Genomic DNA, 25,676 nt, shown 5'->3' with positions numbered 1-25,676 from the left:
GGCATGAGTTCAGAAATGTGATTGTAGTACAACTGTCCTGATATCAAAATATGAAAACGTAATTAGATTTTTTTTATTATTGTTATTTTTACAATTCTTTTTATAATTTCAATTTGATGGACAAAGGTTTTTCAAGGAATTGAAGCAAAGTAAAACAAACAACAACAAAAAAACAGGAAATGACAGAGGCATTTTTTTAACCTAATATTTTGACCTTTTATGACAAGATAATTGTCATGTGGTGTGACTCTCCAAAAACGTAATGACATTTGTGAATTAATTCATGATTTTTGTAAAACAAAATTTAAAAAAATTACCTCGAAATATAAAAAAACACTAAAATAATGAATGTTTTTAGAAAAAAATTATATTATTATTATTATTATTATATATTTTTTTTTAATTTGTTTTGGTTTTTTAAAGATTTTTCCTCCTCTTTATTGCAGTCTCTCTTATTTTCATTGACCCATATGTCATCAACATGCAGTATTTGTCTTCCCAAGATTATCTTTCAGTTCTTTATCCAGTGCCAGCTTCGGTCTGTTTTGCTCACTCCCGCCCTTCCTATTAGTTAGAGGCAGTATAATCAATAATGCATGGCTGTGTAATACCCTGACTGAGCAGATATCTCAGCAGGTAGCTGTGATGATTGTTGTTCGGGGACCAGCAGGTATTATTCCACACTGTGTTTGGTTCTGTCTTATAATGAAGGTCCCAGCCAGCGCTTTGCTGCGTGCAACAGCTGTCTCGCAAAGACTGCCATGTAGCCATGAAATTAGACCATTATATAATGCTTGTTCAGCAAATGCTCACTCAAGGAGGCTGGGGTCATTGCTGTCTGATTACTCTTAGATCGTTTAATCTTTTGTGTCTCTTTTAATGTTTATGACATGCTCACCTAACTTCTCAAGCAAACAGGTCATTTGAATCAAGGTCAATTGTCCTTGTCCATCTAATTTTAAAATGATAAATCCATTAGGCCTATATAAATTATATTTTAAATGTGTTTCTGGCCCAAGGACTTGAGGGAAATTCTGTACTTGGAAAGTTTTTTTTTTTCTTTTAATTAATAATTTATAGTGTGCAACAAAAAGTGTTCAGTTAGCCTGTGGGAGGTGGATATGGAGCTAAAGAGAGTATTTGAGTATAATATTTTTAGCTTTTCAAGGATTTCTGTTACTGAGTATATGTTTGTTCTTTTCACTCCGGGCATTTTAAAGGTTTTTCCAGTATAGATGCAGGAAAGCAGGATGGCCAGAGAAATGGTAGCAGTGCTTCTCAGACTTAGCAAACATTTTATGAGCCCCAGAGACAAATGGAGAACATCTGACTTGAGTTTCCCTATGAGTGTGGTTAGATTATACTCTTCCTGCTGTTGATGACAGTGAGAATGGCGTTTACTGCTCTTCCTAAATCTCTATAAAAAGAGGAGTGTATATCACTTCAACTGATCCGGAGTTAATTAGTCATGGTGCTTGTTCTAGCTTGTATTGCATTTAGCACAAACAGTTCAGATTATACTTTTATATTATTGTTTTACTTTTCCAGTGGAGTCTTGCTTAATGTGCTGTCATTAGATCTATTCCTCGGTTTCTTTCCCTAGCCCGGCACAGCCCTGTTGGCTTCATGCCATTCACCTAACCAGTCACCGAAGGGCTGAAAGCCTTGACAGTTAAGAGGGTTTGGTTTACACATAGACATGAATAAACACATATGCAGGCACAAGAACATTAGTATTACTCCACCAGTGTGATCTAGACACTTAAATCAACTTTTTAAAATGCCAAAAATGTGCTTGTCTGCACTACATGTGTAGATAAATGCTAGTTGTTATACTTTTCTCCATCATTTGGTAATCAGTTGTTGAGTTACTGCTCCCATGATCAATAGAAAATGTAAAATAATTGTGATATAATTCTATGATTGCTGAAACAGTATTTAGAAAACTGTTTATTGTGTCTACAATGAGCTCATAATTGAAATATTAAGCCCATGATGGCCTGACTGGTTTATTGACCATGTTTTGTCTGTGCGTGTTTGGAGACGATCTGCCTTCTGCTGAAATTACAGGGCTCCTTTTGAGAGCCGAGGCATTACAATGTGCCACTGACTCATTTCACATCATCTTAAATTATACAGAGGGCAGAAAATTACACGTGTCAGTGGTATTGACACATGTTGGCACGTCAGATTAGGGTTTAAGGGCTGTCTTGTGATATAGTCATGTAAAAATCATCACAATGAGAAGTGGGAAAAGCCCACTTTGTCGAACTTTGTTGTGTTTGACTTGACTGAGACACAGAGACTGTGGAAATCCCACTTCTGTGTGATGTCAGAGTGAAAGTGTGCTCTCAGCGCAAAAGCACAATAGAGTCGGGACAGTTGGGTATCATAGCCCCGGGACTGTCACACCCCGCTGGTCTCCTCTCTTCTTCACGCTGGAAAATTTAGAACATATGGAGGCAAAAGTCATCCGATTTCTCTACAGCAGGAAATGCAAAGGTACTGTTGATTCTCTGACCTTTTCAGTGTGTTTTCCTGTCACTCGAAACACTGGTTTGACAGCTGTCGCAAGACTTGGCATCAGTACATGTAATGAAATGTGATCCTGCAGCTGTAAACAATGAAATATAGGTGATAGTTTATAGTCTTCCCTGTTTGGATAAAGGATTCTGCATTGTTTTGAATAGTTTACCTGCTGTATGGCAGAACTTGCTATTAAACTAAGAGCAATGGCATTATGGTTTTTTAATTGGAGCTTTGGTATGCAGGACAAGTAATCCATAGTTCCAAAGGTCCCAAGAGCTCACGTAAACATCATAATTCAATATTTCATTAGGCTGTCGGGATTGAGCGGGGTAAATTAATTTGGAGCCATGTTTGAGTGCTCGGCGGATGTTGGACATGGAGAAAGAGAGACTGAGTGAGAGAGGCAACGGAAATGAAAAGTGATAAGCTTGGGTAAACTATCTGAAGGTGTGTGTGTGTGTGTGTGTGTGTGTGTGTGTGTGTGTGTGTGTGTGTGTGTGTGTGTGTGTGTGTGTGTGTGTGTGTGTGTGTGTGTGTGTGTGTGTGTGTGTGTGTGTGTGTGTGTGTGTGTGTGTGTGTGTGTGTGTGTGTGTGTGTGTGTGTGTGTGTGTGTGTGTGTGTGATGGACCTCTGTAAAGAGATCTCTTCATCCCATGTATTATTCTCCAGTCTCTTGAGAAGCGTTTTAGTGTTAAAGTTTAGAATTTACTTAATGATGTTCATAAAGCCTATTCTTTATAAAGTTCGCTTTTTTGCATAGAAGGTTCAAATGTCTCTCCGCCAGCTATTTTTAACTTTGTTTTGAGGAACTAGGTTAGAGCAGCACAGACTAGATTGTGAAATGTGGGTGAAGGATTTTTTTTCTGCCTGAATCAGAGTATGATCATGTTTTAGATGATGTAGTAAGCAGTCCCAGATGAAATATGCACATGCTTTTTGCATTTCAATTGAGTTTTCATTGCATAGCTATGGTAAAAACAAGTTTTGAATTTGCAACATTTGCAGAGTATCCAAAATGAACTTGCGTCCATAGAGGGTGAGTTTCCTTTTTTTTTTGTGTGTGCATTTTATAAAGAAATGCATGCTCTCGATTACAAAGATTAAGTTAATTACAGCAAAAACACGATTTTGTTCATGCATTGTTGAGTATCATTTTGGTGGCTTAATGCGAGGAATATTCCACATGTGTTTCCACATGGAGTTTTAACTAAGGAAAAACTAAACAACTTGAGGCATCTTAGATTAATTTATAATTGCCAAATTTCCTCTTAGGAAAAAGACGCATCTGATGATCACGTAGGGTAGGGTCCATGCTGAAAGTTCATTTTTGACACTGTTTGCAAATATTTGAGCTTGAATACAATACCATTCAAAAGCCTGGGGTCAGTAATATTTTTAAAAGAAATGTATACTTTTATTTGGCAATTGATCAAAAGTGAGTATCCTGAAAAGATGCAACAAAAATATTAAGCTGCACAACAGTTTTCTTGACTCGAGCACCAAAAATCAGCATATTAGAATGATTCCTGAAGAATAATGTGACACTGAAGACTGAAGTAATGACTGCGGAAAATCCAGCTTTGCCATCACGGGATTAAATTACTTTTAAAATATATGAGAATGGATAACAGTTATTGTAAATTATAAAACTATTTCACAATATTACTGTTTAAATAAATCCAGCCTTGGTGAACATGGAAAACAATTTAGAGATAATGCAATTTTCATCATTTTTACAGAATTAACAAATAATACTAAGCACGTTTATGCACAGCCAGAGTGTGAGGTACTGCAATAACTCTGCATCTTCTTTTTCTTCTTCTTCTCTGATTGGCAGAGATCCGAGCCCAGTTGGTGGAGCAGCTTAAGTGTTTGGACCAGCAATGTGAGATCCGTGTGCAGCTCCTGCAGGACCTGCAGGACTTCTTCCGCAAGAAGGCAGAGATCGAGATGGACTACTCCCGCAACCTAGAGAAACTAGCCGAGAGGTTCCTGGCCAAGACGCGCTACACAAAGGACCCTCAATTTAAGTAAGAGAACATTTGGCTTTGTTTCCTTCAAGTTGTTTTTGCTGATAAATCATAGTCTGGTGATCCATGCCATTACCTGTGTGCAGTTTGAACTCAATATGTTTATGCAGGCTTTTTTTCCTCTCTCTCACACACACTTCCGATTACATAAGAGCTGTTTTGCAGTGAAAGTCGAGACTGTTGAGTAAACTAGTGTTGGGTCCGAGTCCACTTTTGTCGAGTCCGAGTCGAGTCCATGTCCTTAACAATCGAGTCCAAGTCCAAAGAGGGTCGAGTCGGACTTGAGTCCGAGTCGTTAACATCCGAGCTCGAGTCGAGTCTGGCCGAGTCCACAAAGATTTAAATGATTTGAAATTGACCTTTCACAAAGACCCGTTATTAACCTTAGTTACTGTTGCTACGTCCGACAAGCCATTCCGCTCTCACTCCACATGTTCTCACACTGTGAAAAAATTATATTGCGGAGCAAAGAGGACACTGACAGTGCGCCAACAGACAAGACAGAGCAGGCTACTTTTGGTACAAAGTCTCAGATTTCAAATTTTTTAATTTTTATGAAATGTAAACAATAAATACTGTTTTGTGGTGGTGCTTTAATGTGTAGGCCTCAGTTCAAGCAGCATGTGAACTGGTAATCTTTTCTAGTTATAGCACAAAATTAAACATGAATGAACATCAGAACTGCAAAAAGAAATCAATACACACCATTTCAAGTCCATTGACTTTAATCTACTAACTGGTTTGGTTTGTTTGTCACACAAAAATGGTGGATATCTGCATTATGAGATTGGTCAGATTGCCTGTCAATCAAATTCCGGCAAAAGGTCTCACCACTGGGCTCTTAAATTAATATTTTAACTTTTACTAAAGGATTGCAATGCATAGTTGCAGTCATACGTTTACCTACTGTACATCTTTCAGAATCTGCAAGGTATTGCTCAAGAATGCAACATGATGCATTAAGAGCCAGGGGTAAACTTTTGAGAAAGATGATGGTGATGTTAAAATTTTTCTTATTTTGTTTTACATGCTAATATCTTATTTAGTCTCTGAAGGGCAGGACTAAATTAATTAATGGATTTTTAAACAAAATAAAGAACAGTTTACACAAATTAACCAGTTCAAAAGTTTACACCCCCTGGCTCTTAACGGATGCTTCCTTCTTGAGCATCACTAAATGTTTGCTATGGTTATCACATTCTCATGTTGCTATGGCTACTATTAGAGATGCACCGATTGATTGGCTGGTGACCGGAATTGGCCGATTTTCACGTGATCGGCCATGACCGGCGACCGGCCGGTCAGTCTGACATGTGCCGATTTTATGCCGGTCAAATGCACTCTGGCGCCGCATGATTAACCTTTTGAGCGGTCTCATATATGGGATTTTTATTTCTGTGCCACTGAGAGTACGGTGCCACATTTTCAATGTTCAGTGACGTCGCATAACTACCAGATTCAAACTGTGCTTTCGCGCTTTAGCCCGAGTCGGACGCGTTCAGCGCTGTCATATATCACAACTAAGCAGTGTTTTCAACCTCATAATATTTATTTTAGGTTTCAGATATTTAAATACACATAAGCACGGGTAAAACAATACATTTGGAGTTTGTAAAATACACACGGATGTCTTTGGAAGCAGAAATAACAATCTATTCAAATATAATTTGCCGACGTGTTATTCATATCAGACAAACATAGTGGAAGTAACTATAAAGTTTACTCTATTCTTCTCTGTTCACCGGCCACTTTCTTGCATTTATTTCGGGAGAAACTAATGAATTCACGTGCTGTAAATCCGACTGACAGGACAACATTGCGGCGCCCATCTCATGTTATAGATCAAGATTATTTATAAAGGTTTTAAACGGCCAAACACACTCACTTACACGTATTTGAGAATCGGAATATCAGATAGGCTAGTTGATGACATGGTAAGCAAGATTGTGAATATTTTGAATAAAAAAGGAAAAGCGAAATAAAAGCGACACATCTGTCATATTATTGTCTATTTTTTACAGTCTATGATTATTGTGGCTGCTGTGTATCGTGTGACGTGTCGCCATGGAAACATTATAGGGAAAGTTTGCCTTGAAAAAACTCACTCTGGGGGTGGGGGTGTCAGTTAGAATATTTAAAACTAAATAAATCGGAATCGGCTAAAATCGGTATCGGCAGGTCAAACTCAATGAAAAATCGGAAATCGGAATCGACCTAGAAAATTGTAATCGGTGCATCTCTAGCTACTATGTCAGTCATCGCAATTTCACGACTCACAGGACTAAAATTTAGCGGATTAACTCCCACATTTAATTGCAGTTATCACTCTTTATAATTTACAATGTGAACGTAACCACTGGTGCTCTAGAAGCATGAAAAACAAAACTATTATTTAGATCAATAGCGCTCCCTTTAAGTCATCACTTACTAACCGCATTCTGCAATCTCACTAAAACTCTTGTCATAAATACTGAAGTTGTCCGCACAGTGAATCTCTTATTTATATTGCATCTAGACTTTGTTGTTTATGAGGGGATTTGCGAAAGGATAAAGCTCGCGCTGATTCTGAACATACATTTTGAGCGAATTCTCCGCATGGTGACTCTAAAACGCCTCTGATTTGCCACTGCGTTCATGTGCTTAATATGCATGTCTGTGATTGGCTACAATGCTCAACACTGAAACAACACAAGGCGTTTCGTTTCGTTTTTGAATAATATTGTGTCCTCCAGTGCCTGGACTCGACTGTACTCAGAAAATTTATCGCGTCTAAAATGTCCAAGTCCGTGTCAAGTCCGAGTTCATTCAAAATTTGACTCGAGTCCGAGTTCGAGGACCCCAACTCTAGAGTAAACTCTCACCAGGGTCATGTGATATTCAGTCAACACTTCATTTTGTGCTTTTTCAAGATAAATTCATTAAAATCTTCCGTAACCACTCATATTTTAGTGTGCAGGCTTAAACAGAGTCTCCTTGTTTGTCAGGATGATGATGAACCAGCTTCAGACCATGTAAATACAGTAAGTCTTTTGAGGTTTTCACAAGACCCTGCTGTTATATAAGAGGCTTGTCTCACATCTCTGATTAGATAGCAGTGGGGATTTTGATCGTGGAATAAAGTCAAGTATTTTCTTGGAAGTCCTTGGTTCTGTTCCAGTGACCAATATTTGATCCTGATACTGTAGTGGTTAGAGTTATTATGCCGTATTATGAAGAAACAGCTGGTGTAACATTAAGAAAAGCTTCTTCAAAGCTTTTTTACTTCAGATGTAAATGTTTATATTTTAGTGTCTGATTGACAGTATTAGCGTATAATTTAATTTTGTTGTTTTGTGTGAAACAAAACGGTATTTTAAGTGGCCTTGATATTATTTTCATACTTAGAGCTTGACTTTGAGCAGGTTTAACAGGGTTTTTATAGCTCGGTTGCGTAGAAAGGCAAGTGGCAATTATGCTGAAGACTTGGCATTAAATGAATGGAGGTTTCCCGATACCAACTAGCAAGCTATGAGAAGGATGCAGTCTCACAGCAGTCGTTATCACAGGATACGCTGCGGAAGAGCCTATTAATCAGTGTTATATACTGTCTAAACAGATCTCTGTGGTCAGAACCTTTATGACGCTAACAATAGCGTCTTTCCCTTGTCTACAACAAACTTCCTGACCATTATAAAGCAATATATTTGCTTACATTAACATTTACCAAGATGCTTTTGTAACTCCCAACAGTCCATGTTTTTTGGTGACATATTGTCATCTTTTTGCGCTTGCTGTGTAAATATGTTGGACTGGATTTGAGTTGTTTTCCTGGGGTTATGCGTACCTCGACAGGTTTCTTTCTGGCGGTTTTGCCCTTGGCAATGTTTTGACATGGGGGATATCCAGTGCTTGAACTTTTTTCTTTCTTTCATTGTTTCTTTCATTTTCCACCTTGTCATGTGCTTGTCTTTGCTCCTTCCCTTTTTCACTCTCTGTCTTTCACGTTATTTTGCTCTTTGTATTTTCACTTGACTCCTCAGCTCCCAATATAATGGTTTGGAGTGCTGGAGGCTTCAAGTCTGGGAAAGTCAACATACGGCTCTCTGACAGCTACTAGAAATGATCAATAGTTAGCACAAATGTTTTTTGAGAGCGGTTTCGTGTGACAGCTCTGTGCCCTATCAGGCCATGGTGCTGATGAGACCCTGGTGTACCTCAGATCCTGAGGGAGGTTCAGTTTCAAATGGAGACTTACTGTAGTGTGAGGGTTAGATGTATATCACAATATTCGTCATTTTCGGTTAACAACAATATATGTTACAATGTAGACATTTTAATGGAAAAAATATTCAGAAACGACAGAAAAAATAATGAAATAATTATTAATAATAAATTGTAAGTAATTACAAAATACTAATAAATAATATTTATTATTCATTTTAATTCTTTTTATTTAAACCATTATCTACAAAACAAATTTATCAAAAATAAACAAATAGTTTTATGGAAAATTCTTAAGAAAAATATCAGGAAATAATTTAACTATAAGTAACAATAATAATTTTTTATAATTTTAATTAAAAATAATATTCTATTCAACAACAACAACAATAATATATTGTTTAATAATACATTCATATTTTTTATATATTATCTAAATTTATAATAAAATGATATTTTTATGCAAAAATGATTCAGAATCAATAATATATTATTAATACAAATGATTTAATGATTTTTTTATGGATGGACGGACGGACGGACGGACGGACATAAACTAATAATAATAATAATAATAATGAAAATACTTTGTTTTATAATACAGTTTTGTCTTAAGTTTTGTTTTAAGCATCATGCGGTTTTTCTCTCTTTTGCTTACATTTCCGAGAACTACTTTTCACATAATTTCTTTTGCTTGTTTCCTGATTTCCTCGTATCTTCCTCATTTTTCTTTCACATTGGGGCCTGCATTACACCATCTCTCTCATTGAATTTCCCTCGCTACACAAAGTCTACAATAACCCCTTCATGGTCGCCCTGATACCATTGACCCCCGCTGGGACAGATTTTCGAATCGGCTCGGGATCTCATCCAGTCTAAATACCATTCCCTGCCCTCAGTGGGTCCCCAGCTCCAACATCTGCATGTTTAACAGGCGAAGGCAACATCTGGGACGATGATGCCACGATGGAATGTGAGGTATTTTCCGGCCCACTCCTCCAGAAGAACGTAACTGTCAGTGAGGCCCTGACCTACAAACTAAGGGGCATCTATGGGGATCGTTTGGAGATCCCTGATATACTGCTTGTGTTCTTAAAGGGAGAGTTCAGCTCAGTGCCTTCTGTTTTACCAGTTAAGGGTCAAAAGGCTCCTCTGTGTGTGATATGACAGTGTGCGTCATTTGTTCAGCAAGCCAGCGGGAGGCCCGGTGACGAGTCGCTCGGCAATGAAAGGAAAGCATGGTTAAGAAACACGCAGTCTGGAATGATAACACGCCATGGTACTGACCTAATTTCTAGCATGCCTGATTTTCTACAAATGGTCTGAGTTAATACAAAGAAGCAACTGAAACTGACCACAACATCTGGACTCATGACAAATAAGAAGGGTGGTGGTTAGACTGGTGCCACAGATGAGCGGTGATGTGTCATATGCTTAATGGTCTACTCTGCTGATCCAAGATTACACTACCAAAAGTTCTTAACTTTTCTCTTCCCCCTCAAGAGGTCGAGAAGACAACATAACTGTGATTTCATCATTTCAAAGTTTTTAAAACATTGTCATACGGTGTTACCTCACTTCCTATTGTCATGGAAACCACCGGTGTTATTGTGCTTTTCCAGAGTCCCTTAGGGGTGTCTAGTCCTGCATCTGGAAGGCCACCTTCTTGAACACATCCAAAACACTTGCCTGGATATTTCTAGGAATTTATCCGAAATCACCCCTAAATCCTTATTCACTATTCCTCACATTACTCCACTAATATAGTCCACTCATTGGGCTTGGAATGAGAATCAGTTGTACACTCATTATTGCGGTTGCCAATGAATTTTGCCCACATTAGACTTCCATATACAAGTGTCCTAATGTTGCCTGTTCTGCAGTAGCCATTGTCACGATTCCTCCCAGCCCATTTGTGAGAAGCTCGTGATTCGTTTGACTAGAGGAAGTGAGTCTGTCTGGTCTGGTGTGTTTGCCTGAACTATATAAATGTGACGGTAAGAGAAAGCATGCAGGGCAAGTTTCATTTCCTCTCCATTCTGACTAGCTTGACTGATGTCTTCTCAATGTCATGTCTTGACAGAAGCCAAGGCCTTGTAAAACACTTCTCACCTGAGTGAAGAATTCCCTTCAACACCTTCTCATGTACCTTCCAAACAAGGCTGAGTGAATGAATCAGACACTCCTCACAGTTTACAGTAGATAAAAAAATATGGTAAAAACTCTAACATTCTGAAATATTCCAATTTAAAATAACTGTTTTTCAGGGTTCTTTGATGAATAGAAAGTTCAAAAGAACATTAATTAGAAATAAGTGTCTTTACTATCACTTTTGATCTATTTAATGCATCATTTGTTACATAAAGTATTGATTTCTTTAAAAAATCTTACTGACCTCAAACTTTTGAACAGTATATAAAATGGTGTATATACATTAGTAGTATTATTGTATTTATTTCGATGTTTTTCCTTCAATTATTGTCTTTAATAGTCCATGCGTACATTCAGGACTGTTTTGTGTACTGATATCATCAGTCAATTCCCATCACTCCAAATGTCAAGAATTCCTTCATAATCTTCATCACTTAAAATTCTTTACATGCTGCCATTTCACGTCCCTCGTGTATGTCACCTAGGAATTAGTCCTTCATGGCTTTGCGAAGTGTTCTTTTGGTGAAAGACCGGCTCTGTCTGCGATGACCTTGCTGTTAATTGGGCAATTCCTCCGCTCATGTGACCTCAGCTTTTTCATGGCCTTCCAGAAATGACCCGGAGCTCCCTCGTCTGAAAGCCCATTTAAGAACCCTTTCCATCAGCCAAGGGGCCATGCTAATCTCATCAACATCCCTTTTGTACATTTCTCAAGAGGAATTGTGTTTCTCCTAGGACTCCATCTTATGTGGTTAAGCATGTGTTTTGCTTCTTTGCATATGAAAAAGTAAATTAGTGTGTTTAGGAGATTTTAGGATGTTTCTCAGGGCTGTCAATGGTTTCAGTCATTGAACAATCATCAGATTGTTGGTTTCAATTCTGTATTCTTCATTTTTACACATTTCAGAACTGCAGAGATTTAAGGATTTGTTTTGCTTGTACATTCTTGTGTTCTCATGTTCATCGTGTGTCAATTACCAGAGGTGTTCACACCACATTTTGGCACACATCTCAGTGGTTTACCATCAGGGACTTACCTTCTTTGAACCCTTATTGTGCAAGACCTTATTTTTTGCTTCACATTTTGCTGCATGCTCGAACCAGTTTCATTCGTCCGTTTCCCAAGTGTTGCTTTATACCTACATGTTGTGCGATTGTTGGCAGAGCAACATCAAGATCTCATTCCACTCTTTACCTCAGCCGTAGCCTCCAAACATCCAAATGCAATTATTTCTGCTACAGTTCTTAACCGCTGTTGTTTGGATGGGGGAAAAGGGTGTCTGGGAAAGTTTGTGAAAAGAAAAGTAATTGGTGAGAGTGGTGTACACTGTGCACACCTAAATGTTTTGAGCTAGAATTGTTTAGTTAAATTGTTACCAGTGTACTGCTTTTTATTAATAAGTAGGTCTGTTCTAAAGCTACACTGCTATCTGCTCCCTTTGCAGTCAGCTACCTTCTTCTATGGCACCATCTCAACAAAATAAAAACTTTTAAGTGACTGAATTTTGGGCAGAATCTTCATTAATGGTCACAGTGGTATTTCAATAAAGTTAGCATGTTGCTAAGCTAATGACTTATGCAGCGGTTAGCATTTGTTTTTGTGACGCCCCACTTTAAAAGTACAAAATGTTGAATAAGAGTAATGAATTATCATAATTTAGCTGATGCTTGCAAATGAGTAAAAACAGACACTATTGCAAGGTTTTATTGAAAATATTATATTTTTTATATTTTATATATATAAAATTCAATATATATTATGTTTTTTTTTTCTGATGAATAACAAAATGTAATTAGACCCTTTATATTTATAACGAACTTTGAACAGAGCTAATGTTAAGCTGAAATGTAAAGCTCTCCTGTAGAAATACATTGGCTGTCTGATGACAACCATTTTTTCTAAACCCATCATCAAACAATTTGCATAGGCATGGATGAAATGAGATGAGATGTGTCCAGTCCTTTCCACAACACTGATGGATGTTGAGCTGGAGAACAGGCTGTGATGTACCCCTGCAGACCCCCCTGCTGAGTTCTGAATGCTGGCTGATTTCCTTTTTCTTTGAACTAAGTGGGAGGAGTGTCTGTCTGAAGTCTTGTCGGCAGGCAAACCAGAGGGAATGTCCTGTACAGAGAGACAGGGTCCCCGTCGGGTGATATGATTAGTCCAATGTGTTCTTCAACAAGGAGGACTGTGTCAGACAAGTGTTAATACATCTGTACATGTACATCACTTGAGGTTTATTACCCAGACTCAGTCTAATTCAGGACATCAGTAGTGCCTGGTTTCAGCTCAGAATATGTAGGTGTTAATGACATGAATATGAATTTTTATTTTGTTAAACATGTTCAGATGATACTTAGCTGTGTACTGTATGTAATATGATTTTTGCATCTGAGCATATTGTGCACAAAAGTGGATTTTTTTTTTCTGGAAAGCTTGGTATTACCATGATTTTGGACATAACATGTTGTTAGTTTGGTGTCGGTTAGATTTTGTAATGTTTTTGAAGTCTAATGCTCACCAAGACTGTGTTTATTATTAGAATGCATATCCTAAGACTGTATTGTATTATCCAAAAATACAGAAAAACACTAATATTGTGGAATATTATTATAATTTAAAACAACTTTTATATATTTATAATTAATTTGTTCTATTTTAAATTGCAATTTAATATATAGAAACTGTAATAGCAAAGCTGCATTTTCAACAGCCATTACTCCAGTCTTCAGTGTCACATGATCCTTCAGAAATCATTTTAAGATTCTGATTTGGTGCACAAGGAACATTTCGTAATATTAAAAATTATGAAAATAGTTGTGATCACATTATTGCGAGACATTTTTTAAGTTTCTTTGATGAATAGAAATTCCAAAAGAATTGCATTTATTTAAAGTAGGAATCTTTTATAACATTAAAAATGTGTCCTTGCTGAATAAAAGTCTTAATTTCTTAAAAAAAAGAAAAGAAATCTACACGTGTGTAAGCCTAGGTCCCTAGGGGGGTTGGGTTTGCCAAATTTTCAACACTACTACTGGGCTGCCAATTGTAGAGCCTTAACTTACTGGCAGGACCCGCGCCCCGACAGTCCCTCAACTGACATCCCCTCATGGCTTATGATTGAGCAAGGTGCCTCAAATTCGTCACTCTCCTCATTACTTTTTGCTAACCCAGCAACTTTTAAAGCTGCAGTAGGATCCCATTTTATGATTAATAACTCTCTTAGGATATGGCTTCAGATTGGTAAAGCATTTAAATTGCCAAATACCTCTTTTCTTGCCCCTGTTTGTCATAACCATGCCTTTAAACCTTCATGATTAGATCCAGTGTTCTCAGGTTGGGCCAGAAAAGGAATCCTTACCCTGAGAGATTTATATATTGACAATAATTTTGCCACATTCACTCAACTAACAGAGAAATATGACCTTCCTGCCTCACACTTTTTTAGATACCTACAAATTAGAAATTACGTTCGTTCCACTGTGCCAAATTTTGAAATATTATCAGCCGATAATGAATTATATAAATTGCTTACTTGCATTCCCAACTCTCCAAAGTTAGTAACAAAATTTGTTGACTTCTTCACAAATCAGTTAGATTTTTCCACTACTCATCTGAAAAATGTTTGGGAAGAGGAACTAGATGTTCAGCTCTCTGAGGAGGACTGGGAAAAATGTCTTAAAAATATATACACCTGTTCCATTAATGCCAGGCACCAACTTATTCAGTATAAGGTGTTACACAGATTACATTACTCAACGGTTAAACTTAATTCTTTCTATCCTACTATCTCCCCTCTCTGCAATAAGTGTGAATCTGCAGAAGGCTCTCTTGGTCATCTTTTCTGGGCATGCCCAAAATTGGGTGAATTCTGGTCAGAAGTTTTTCAGTTTCTTTCTGAAGCCTATACCTGTGAGCTTCCCTTAGATCCTGCGACTGCCGTTCTTGGCTGGTCGGCCTCCTTGCGGCGCCTTAATAATGCCACCCGATTGCCTATACAGTATGGTTTGATGATTGCCAAAAAATGTATACTCTGCATTAGGGCTGAACGATATATCGTTATCGTATCTATATTGAGATATGAACTTTCAAGATATTACTATCGAAAAAAGCAACGATATCGACGATATAGATTTCCCCTCTCCGCGCTCGCCCTGCATACAACTCTGGCAGTCACAACAAACATCAGTTTTACGAGTGCCCTTGAATGCACCGCTAAAGCCAGCGCGCGCACACTACCAGGGACGAGGGAACTATATTGTGAGAGGGGGGGCGGCGTTTCCATGGTGACGCGTCATTGCTTGTCACGTGACACACCGCAGCAGCAACAGCGCTGAATGAATGATGATCTGCTTTTATGTCATTTTTCCTTTTTTATTCAGAATATTCACAAATGTGTTAGCTATGGCATGAAATATCTGATATTCCGATTGTCAAATACATGCAAGTGGAAGTATATTGATGTTTAAACACCCTTATAACGATCGCGTTAGTTGAGCTGTATGCGCGATGGGCGCCGCCGTGTTAGTTTGTGCTGCAGACGCAGTTCAGAGAATCGGATCTGTTGGATTTACAACCTCTATGTTTACAACACGTGAATTCATCCACTTCTCCCGAAATACTTAAAAGTAAGTGGCTGGTGAACTGGGAATAGAATAGAGTAAACATTGAAGTTACTTACACAATGTGTATCTGATATGAATGAAACGTGTCGAATTATAATGGAAAGGATTATTATTACCTCTTCCATAGACATCAGTGTGTATTTTACAAACTCTAATGTATTGTTTTTTTAGTACTTACGTAGTCATATCGTATTGTATCGATATCGAGATATCTGGCATGAAAATCGAGATATGAAATTTTGTCCATATCGTTCAGCCCTACTCTGCATGTGGAAGAAAAATTCGAAGCCACTATTCAGGATTTGGTTGTTAGAACTTTCCTCCACTCTGCATGTGGAAAGACTTAGATATAGTATTTCTGAAAATTCAGATAAGTTTGAAGCCTCTTGGAGGCCACTTTTCAATCACTTGTTAAAAATCAATAGTGACTAGGCTATTTAAAATGTTTTTCTACTACATTTTAGGCTATTTAAAATGTATTTCTATTTGTTTATTTTTTTATTAGGATTTTGTCATTTCCGTTGAACTCTGTCTTCAATGTAAAGATACCTATGTATATCTCATCTGGTCTATAATGTCACACTAGGCAAAAATCTGTTCTGACCTTCCTTGCCTGTGCCTGGTGATGTGGTTATCTGCAAACTTGAATCTAATTGAAGGAGTTTTTTTTTTTTTTTTTTTTTTTTTTGATGTGTAGTTGTGTTTGGTCCTGTCCTGTGATTGTATTGTCTATTTGTTTGAAAATCTGAAAATGCTGCAATAAATATAATATATAAAAAAAGAGAAAAAAAAAGAAAAGAAATCTGAGCTCAAACTTTTAAACGGTAGTATAGTGTCATTATACAGTATCTGTTTAATCCACCCCGAGGAAGTGTTTTTATAAATGCAGTGTTTCTAAAATGCCTCAACACTTTTGCCCTTGCAGGTCACAAGTTGTTTAGCCCTTAAATCTACACGGTTGCATAATGCTGATGGACAAAGTTGCTGGTTGTTTGGTTAGATGTGATGAATGGGGGTTAGATCGTTTTAGTTGTCACAGATGCTCAGCGCTCGAGTTAACAGCAGGACCAAGGTCATGTGTTAGCTGTTCCTTTGTAAACAGACAGTCTGTAAAACATTAACAGCCATCCGGATGCTTTCTGCGAGCTCTTTAGATGCAGTCTTTCTCGTTTCATCTCTCTCTTCATACTGTCTGGTCTGAAGAAACTGCAGGTTTTGCCCCACCCATTCAGAGGCATTTTGGCAGCAGGGAACGGGCCCCACCTCATGGGCTTCTACGGGACAATCAGCATCAGCTGTCTCCTCTGGCATGAACAGACCGCTGGGTCCATCCCTCCAGCATATGCCTGGAATAACCGCAGGGCTTAGCAGAATTCCTCTTTGACATGACATCCTTTGGTGTTTTAGTCCACGAGTTACCTCCACACAGATGGCAAACAGGTTTATCAGGACAGATCTATACGCATATGTACCCTTCTTAACCATAGCAGGACAGAGTAACTTTTAACATCAAGGGCACATTCCTGATTAGACATCGTTCACAGGGTTTTTTGACCAGATTTATCTGTGATGATGATGTGTAAGTCTCAAGGGCTGTGACCAGCGACAAAGTGACCTGTAGTTATTCATTTTCGAAATCATTTGGCAGTTTGAATGACCCAAGTGCGACTTTATGCAAATGAGCAGTATATATGATTTTTATTTTTTGGCAATTAAGTTTCCAGTGGAAAGTTTCCAGTTTCCTGCTGTTTCAATAGATATTTTAATAGTGTCTCTTTTATTTAAACTAAACTTTTGTTTCTAAGTTTAATTATTTTCCTTTTTGTTGTTGTTGTTGTTGTTGTTGTTGTTGTTGTTGTTGTTTTTTTACGATGCATCGACCATTTCAGTGATTCAGCTTTTCATTATCATCATTACTCAATGTTTACAGAAGTCATCTTTTCAATATTAAAATGTGTGGAAGACATGCCTTGATTATTTTAAAATGAAGTATTTAGTTATTTTATTAAACATTTTGAATCTTATTTGCCTGAATCATTTGGTTGTTTAAATTATGGTTTCTTTGATGCCGTTTGATTATGTGTCATAATTGAATTGTTGTCGGAGAAAATATTTGCAACTACTACATAATATAATAAATCACCTTATCAAATGTATTTTTATTTATTTAATAACAGCTTGTCTCAGCTGATCTTGCTGCTCTCTCTCCTCTATGATAAATGATAATAAATATGTTTGTTTTTCTTTGCAGGAAAGAGCAGAATGTCTTGTCTCCAGTCAACTGCTGGAACCTTCTCTTGACTCAGGTGAAGAGAGAGAGTCGAGACCACGCCACTCTCAGTGATCTATACCTCAACAACATCATCCCACGCTTCGCCCAGATCAGCGAGGACTCAGGACGCCTCTTCAAAAAGGTGACATTTGTCTTTACAGACCAGTCGATTCCTCTATTAAAGCCACAGTGTTGGTCACTGAGCTTGATGCTTCATTTTTTATTTCTCTTTCAGTTCAATCAATAATCTCTTTCTCCTCACTGACTTTTTTTCTCCTTTAAAAAGAGTGCACTAAGTGGGATTAAGGGGTGAATAATTACAATTAATGCTAGTTTCAAGAAGATATAACAGATCCTGTATTACATGCAACATTTTTATTCATCAAACAGTTGTATGAATGTATTTTATATTTATTGATATTTATATTAGGGCTTTAGAACCATATGGTTCATAACAATTTTCTGTGGATTCTTATGTGTTCTTCTGCTCCTTAAAACTGATATTGAGATGATTATAGTCTAAAATCTCCAGCTAAAATTCTGTATCCTGTCAGTCAGGGGAAGTTGATAGATGTGAGAGAGCATTTCAGCCTTTGGTGTCTCATTCTTCTTGGCTTGTCTAGACTGGTTAGACAGGCAAGAATGTTCACTATCTAGACCCAGAGCTGTGAAAGAGATGCTTTCTGATCCACACATTTCCTGTCTTCATTGGTTGTCCAGGTGAATCCGTTTCACAGAGTCATTTATGGTCAAATCTAGCCTTGTTTAGTGAGAAGATGAGGGAACCTCCACAGGTAATCTCCTTAAAATAAGCATAGTTTAGAGATGTCCTATCAGCCCATCAGTTGAGCAGGGAATTTTGTTACTTTATCAGAAGGGGTTGAGAAGCTAATTTTGAATGATGTCCATTTGATAAGACCTCTTGGTCTCAACTATGTGTGATTTAAGGTTCAATACAAATTTGTGCTCTAAGCCTTTCTAAAAATTTCAAATCAAGAGGGAGAAAATACTTGATTCATTTTTTTTAAATAATTTTCCCCCCAATATAACTTGCGGCAAGAGTCTCTCAGACCCCAATCAGCACTTCTTTCTCCCCCGCTGTCTCTCTGTCTGTTACTCAGTTCCCATGAGAGAGAGATGAGCCTCCCTATCAACATTCATCTCATCTCTCTCTCTCCTGTAGTTTAGCTCACCCGGCCCTCCATGCTGCAGGAAAAACAGGTCTTTAATTGAACGCTCCCAGTCGGCCTCTCTCTGGAGGCTTCCTGGGAATCGCTGAAGTGCGATTGGACTTACCCTACGTCCTAGTGCTGCACACTTCCCACCTGTCTTAAAAGCTCTGTGACATGCTGGAGAAATTCTGCACTCTAAATGCAAATGCTGTCAAGGGAGCCGTGTCCGGAGGAGGTTTACGACTTTATTGAACCACAAGAGCAGACACACAATATAGGAAAAAACTCAGAAGTGTAGAAGGAGAAGTATGGCAGTGAAGTTTTGGATGAATCCTGTCCTCTTCCTCAATGCCTGATCAGAAACGTAGTGCAATTTGATTTGACTACTTTTAGCTCAGATAATATAATGTGATATGTCATTGGTAAAGTTAGTTTAATTAACTAGATAGATTGTATACATAGATTGTACCATTTTCTACCATTAGTAATCTGGTGGCAAATAATGGAGATCCACAATATATCGGTACCATAATGGTAATATTAGACATTAAAAATTCATCCATCCATATTCACTTGTAACATTTAAAATACTTGACTTTAATTTTTAATGTTTTAATTTTAATGAATTTATTAGACAAAAGTGTGTAGAATTCTAATATTGACCATTCATTGGTTATCGACCATAACATGAAAATAATTAATTCTAATATTGACCATCCATTTGTTATCGACCATAACATGAAAATAATTAATGGCTTATCTGTATCAGCCAGAATTTTAATACTGGTGTTTGGTAAAGTTCTTTGGAAACTCATTTAGTGCCACTAGTGTTGCCATTACAAATTGCACTGCTAAAGAAACTATGACAAAAATACACATGCATATATGTATAAATGCATATATGTATTTATTAAAAACAGATATCTACTGACAATCATTTTTTTTCTTAATTTCATGTTCTCATTTACTTTGTGAATATATTGTCTTTGTGCATGAAAGTTGAGTTATTTTTCTTTATTAGGAAAAGTCACTGAACTGTGGAATATTGGCGTTTCTGTAGACTAGGCGCTGTTGATAGGAACAATCCTTTGACTTGTGACTGATGTTGAGTGCCAGTAAACCAATCCCCTCACAAACACCCCGAATTGATGTTTCTGTGACAGATTTGTGCAGAACCAAAACCAATCTCCTGCCAGGCTTACGGACAGATGTGTGATCTTTTTCGTTTAACAAGTGCATCCTGTCATTAAGGCTCATAAATCCATGTCCTCCCGTCCCAGAGTCTCTCCCCTGTTGCCCAATAGATTTATAGAGCTCTTCATGGAAAATCAATAGTTTACTCCCATTTTTGGGGTTCTTTTTGTGTGTTGTCTTTGGAGTGCGTCTCCTAGCAGATGGAGGAAGGCAGCTCTGCCTGGTCCGACCGCACTCCTGAAGATCCATTTCACCACAGCGGTGTTATGCTGCTTAGAGGGGAAGTGTTATGTGTGTCTGTGAGCAACTGAGCAAGAGAGAGTAAGGAAAAATGGAGAGGAGTATAGCCTAGCCCTAGACCCAACAATCCTAATAGAAAGAGCAGACTGAATAAGTCCATCAAATGCTCCTTATTAAACTGATCTGAATAGGCATGTGTCACGGGATGTTTGACTAGTCGTCTGACAACCAACAGAGCAGACAGGAGCCAGCAATGCCAATGCATGCGTTTCCCCCAGCAGGTCTGTAAGAACAAATGAGCTTATAGACGTCAACTGGGGAGACCATATGCTTCTGAACTATCTCCCACACCTTCAGATTAAACACTTACACATGATAGGAAAATGTAATGGGACAACATTCTCATAAATAAAGAATTTTAATGTTTGTTTGGAGTTATTTTTAGGTCTGTTCACTGGAGTTTGTTTCCAATTATGTTATTACACCTAATTATTACACCAGCCATCAACGGCTTGAGTGGACTTGTGTTGTTTTGGGGTTTATGAATAAATCGGATACCCGCTTGTATGTCTGTGTGTGTTTGCCCATTGAGATTATGGTTGCTAATTATGTGTACTTGTGAATTAAGAAAAGATTAGCAAAAAGTTTTTTCTCCCTCTGTCTTCGATCCCCATCGACGAATAGATGAACTTTTTTTGTTCTAAGGCAATGAAATATTGTCCCATACTGCTTTATTCATGTGCCATCACATGCCAAAAATAATCTAGATTTATCGTTTGCTCTTTCTATACCTTAATACAATAAATACTATTTTTTTTAGGGCATCTTTTACCACAAATAAAATAAAAGAATAAAATAGTTATAGTGATAATAAAAACACAATAATAAGATAAAGTTAATATTTATTACATAAATTATATTATATTATATATTATAGTATGTATGACTAATTGATTTATATTTAATAATATTATATTAAATTATTATGTATAAATTATTATAAGTTAATATATATTATAATAATATATAATATATATAATATATATTTGTATATATATATATATATATTTGTATATTTTATTTTTATTATGATCATTATTCATTATTTTATGTTTGATAGACTTCAAAGATGCTTAGAGAGGTGCGGTGAGCATCTCCAGACAGTCACTGCTCTGAATCTGGGTGTTCCTGTGCATTCACATTACTCAGTCCACTGTCTCCAAATACAACACATCAGACCTTCATTATAAATGACTACCCAAAGGAGATATCCTGCGGGACGCCTCCCCACAGCCTACTCATTCATCTCAGTTTTCAAAGGGTTAAAATTAACTCCAGTCTGTTCATCAACAGGAAGGAGCTGTGTGACTGCACATTCACTGTTTGTGAAAAATGACAGATTGACTGTTTGTGAATAATTTCTCAGATCACTTTCACCCTTTACTTCCCCCTTCTGTCTTTTAGGACCATGCACACACTTCATCTCCTTTCAGTCACATATTTCCTTTCTCTTCCATCATTTCCACCACTTCTCATCCTCAAGGGCTGATTGACATCTGTCCAAAAACACCCATGAACCCTCGTTCAGACCTTCAAAAACAGGAAAATCCCACAAAATTGTCAATGTAGGGAAAAGGGAAGGAGTAATAAGAGCCCTCAAATGCTAGACATCTTCTTGGCCGGCTTTCGAGTTATCAGCCCACAGCGATTGAAGTTTGGACTTGAACTTGCAAGCACTTCATTTTCATGTCATGCTGTGCCTTCGTTTCCTTACTTCCTCTTACAAGACACAGCAACCACCAGAACGGCAAACCACCATTTCCATCTCACACAGAGTTTACCAGGCCTCTTTATTCTACAGTCTCTGAGAGGAAGTCTCACCAAATTCACAATTAATGTAAATTGATTGACATTTAACTGAAATTAAATGTCACTTAACAGCAGTATAACATTTAGATGCAAGTGCACAAGTGGGAGGAACTACTGTAACTGTAAGTAGTGACACTTCTAACTTGCAGGGATAGTTCACCCAAAAATAAAATAATAATTTACTCATACTCATGTTGTTACGGAACCTATGTGACTTTAATTCTTCTGTGGAATACAAAAGATAATATTTTGAAGAATGGTTTCTTCCATAAAATAAAAGTCAATGGGATTCAACACGACATTGGACCCCACTGACTTTCATTGTATGGACAAAAATGAAAATCTTTTCTTTTTTTGTCAAAGAAAATCATACTTTGGAACAACTGGAGGGTGAGAAAATGATTATAACTTTTAAAGACAATGTACACTGGTGTTTGCAAATCCATAATATGATGTAATTCAAATTAAAACATGATATTCAACTAGAAAAAGAGGCTTTGGATGTTCCAATTTGCCCTATAAGATTAATCTGGCCCTGTGTGCAGTGGTCCTGTATTTTCTGACGGGTTGGGCAGGACTGTATTGAACTAGATGTGTTTGGGGTAAGCTGGTGCTGACCTCCATTACTGAGAGGGCAGATAGGCGTCTCATCGGTCCGTCTAACAGTGACAGCCTCGAGGCTCAAGGCCCAAGAAGGATAGCCAGTTGTAATAGAGAACAGGGCACTACTGTTAATCATGATTTGCACCATTATCTCCCTCTATTTGTCTTTTACTAATGTTTTTTTCTTCTCTTACAGAGTAAAGAGGTGGGCCTCCAGCTGCAGGAGGATTTGATGAAGGTCCTCAACGAGTTGTACACGGTAAGATACAAACAAAGCTTAGTTGAGCGTAATTTCAGTCTGAGGCGTGTTACCATGTTCCATTTTCTGTTTGCATCACTTTCTACCTCAAACTTCAAACGGAGTGTCGGTACATTATGTCCTCCTTGTCTCTCTCTCTCTCAATATCTCTGGTTGTTTCTATCAGCCTGCTGCAGTTATGAGGCATTAAGTCTCTGCTTCAGTCGAGTGCTTATTTTGGTCTCTTGTGGTTGTATTCCAATCAGTGTTTTTGAGGCAAGGGGTTGGCTATAGTTACTTTTTCTTCTTGTTATAAACATTTTGATAGCTTTTAGTCACTGTGTACCCCCTGTGTGTGGTTGTTGTGTCCAATTTGTAGTTTTTGAAGGGGCCTAAAAGGAACAATTTAATCACCTCTTAATGTTTTAATGCCTTGAAATGGATGTTTGTGTGCATGTGAACAAAATAATGTTTTTCCAGATAGTCACTGTAATTCATTAGTAAGACAGAAGGACATGAACAAGTAGTGAATGATAGTAATTACAGTGTGTCAGCCAGCAATGAATAATCTGCTGGCACGTGGGTTGACTGCTTGCAGCCTACCTGAGACTCTAAAGCAGATCTATTGCTTTTGCAGTGCCAAAGAGGAGCACAGCGAGTATGAGACACTCCAAATGGTGATGATGCTCTCAAGATGGTAATGAACAGCAAAAGTTGTGGGTCAGAAGTCTGGAATCCACCCTTAACTGACTGTAATCCTTGAGGATTTTATGATATACCAGATATGCTGTATGTTTTATACTCCTCAACCATCAAATAGTAAACTTGTATATTTAGTCTTAATTAGTTACCACTTAATTATTTATATCATATTATAATAAATAGTTTATAATGAACTTTTTCAGTGTTTACATTCTAGCACACACAAAAAAACAAAAAACTTTCATGGCAGTTAACCTTTGTTTTAACCCTCTGTGGCAGTAAATTACTGTTTTATAGACTTAGCGTTTACAGTATCCGTACCACCACAGAGACCCATGTTCACTGGCAGAGCTGAAATTAGCAGATGTGCATGGAAAATTCAAGGAAGATTCAGTTGATTTCGAAGTAATGTTGTTATAGACAAGTGCATCAAGGCTGCTTTCTGATGCAAAGTGCAGTGTTGCATGGGGGTTCCACACATAGATGTCTTTAATTAGCGGCACAGCTAAATAATCCTAATGATTTCAGGCTTTTATTTTTACTGAGAGAAGAAATTAAATTAGAAATGCCCTTTGCACATATTTCTGTATTCCTTATTTTTGTGGGGGAGGAAGGAGTAGTTTGGGGTTTTTAGGGTGGGGTGTTCTGAGCTCAAATGTGGTAGGAGGAGAACCCGTGATATTGGCTTACATTGAATGGCGACTGGATTCCCCCCATACAAATCCACACATGGTCTCCTGGGAAATGACTGTAACCCATTTCAATACTCCATAAAAAGTCAGCAGATCCTTTAATTAAAGAGTTAAGGATGATGAAAATAAACCTGGCACCATTTTTAGTGACATCTGTGCTTTATATGAAGAAAGGGAGGAATGAATGGAAAAGCTGATGATGATTATCTCAGCCTTTTGGACCAAAGAGGAACCTTATAGGGCTGAAAATAGTGAAAAACATGATGAAATGGGTTTCTTCACTTTTTTCAACAGTGGCTAGTTCAGTAGTTCACCCAAAAATTCAATTATGTCATAATTTACTCACCCTCATGTCTTTACAAACTCGTATGACTTTCTTTCCTCTGTGGAACATTTTTGGGTGAACTATTCCTTCAAGAATGGGAAAAGAGCCTGACGCTTTTTTGCACTTTACAAGAGCAAGCCATTGAGACCCGCCCACATCTATGTTTGCCAAATTCCTCTTGTAAGTGTTTCCTATTAATGATGACACTGCAAAGAGCTTACTAAATTTATTATGCCCATCATGAAGACTGACACCCTCATGAAAGCCAGTGAAAATGTAGGGAAATGGAGTCCATTAACTTTCTCTCTTTTAGACGGGGAGTGATGGCTTGGTATCATCTCTCTGGTCTTGGCAGAGTGTTCGATTGCAAGCACAAGAATGGCGTCACTCTTTGACATTCCTCTCAAAGGAGAAGTTTGGAATGAGATCCTCCCTTCAATCCCATTCCTAAATTTAGCATCCGCTGAATACTAGCTATCAAGCTTGGTGGCATCTTTCAATCTTTGCAACAGATGATAGAGCCAAGAATCTTTCAGTCTCACTTTGGACTTACATATTAACTGTTCATTATAGGGGTCATATAATTTTATCTGCAATTTGTTATGTTTTTTAATTTTATTTAATAAAATATGAATAAATAGTCATTTATTTGTATTTGTATATGACCCCTTCAAAGTGCTGCATGGTTTGCAGTCCACCTACTTTAATAAATCTATGCTCTGTGTTTTCCTCGTAGCAATTTATTTGAGTCGGTTGTGTTGGGAATAACTATATGCTGTTAAAGCTGAGAGGTCACCAGTTCAGATGTCTTCCTATTTCAATCTGATCTT

General features: G+C 37.6%; 1 protein-coding gene across 3 annotated transcripts in view; it reads left to right on the top strand.

Annotated features, from left to right (window-relative positions):
- srgap2 (SLIT-ROBO Rho GTPase activating protein 2) overlaps positions 1-25,676 on the top strand; it is a 96,733-nt gene that overhangs the window by 45,090 nt on the left and 25,967 nt on the right. For 2 of the 3 annotated variants that reach the window (XM_081356980.1, XM_081356979.1), the window contains exons 3-5: positions 4,367-4,559; positions 17,791-17,953; positions 23,086-23,148. In XM_081356980.1, coding sequence (XP_081213106.1) covers positions 4,367-4,559; positions 17,791-17,953; positions 23,086-23,148 — 419 coding nt within the window. Of the gene's footprint in view, positions 1-3,444; positions 3,566-4,366; positions 4,560-17,790; positions 17,954-23,085; positions 23,149-25,676 lie in introns of those variants that run through there. The other variant, XM_081356981.1, reaches the window with a different exon arrangement.

The sequence above is a fragment of the Scardinius erythrophthalmus genome, assembly GCF_964197995.2.
Source record: "Scardinius erythrophthalmus genome assembly, chromosome: 25".
In the NCBI taxonomy this organism is placed as follows: domain Eukaryota; kingdom Metazoa; phylum Chordata; class Actinopteri; order Cypriniformes; family Leuciscidae; genus Scardinius; species Scardinius erythrophthalmus.
This window is presented reverse-complemented; position numbering and strand designations above follow the sequence as displayed.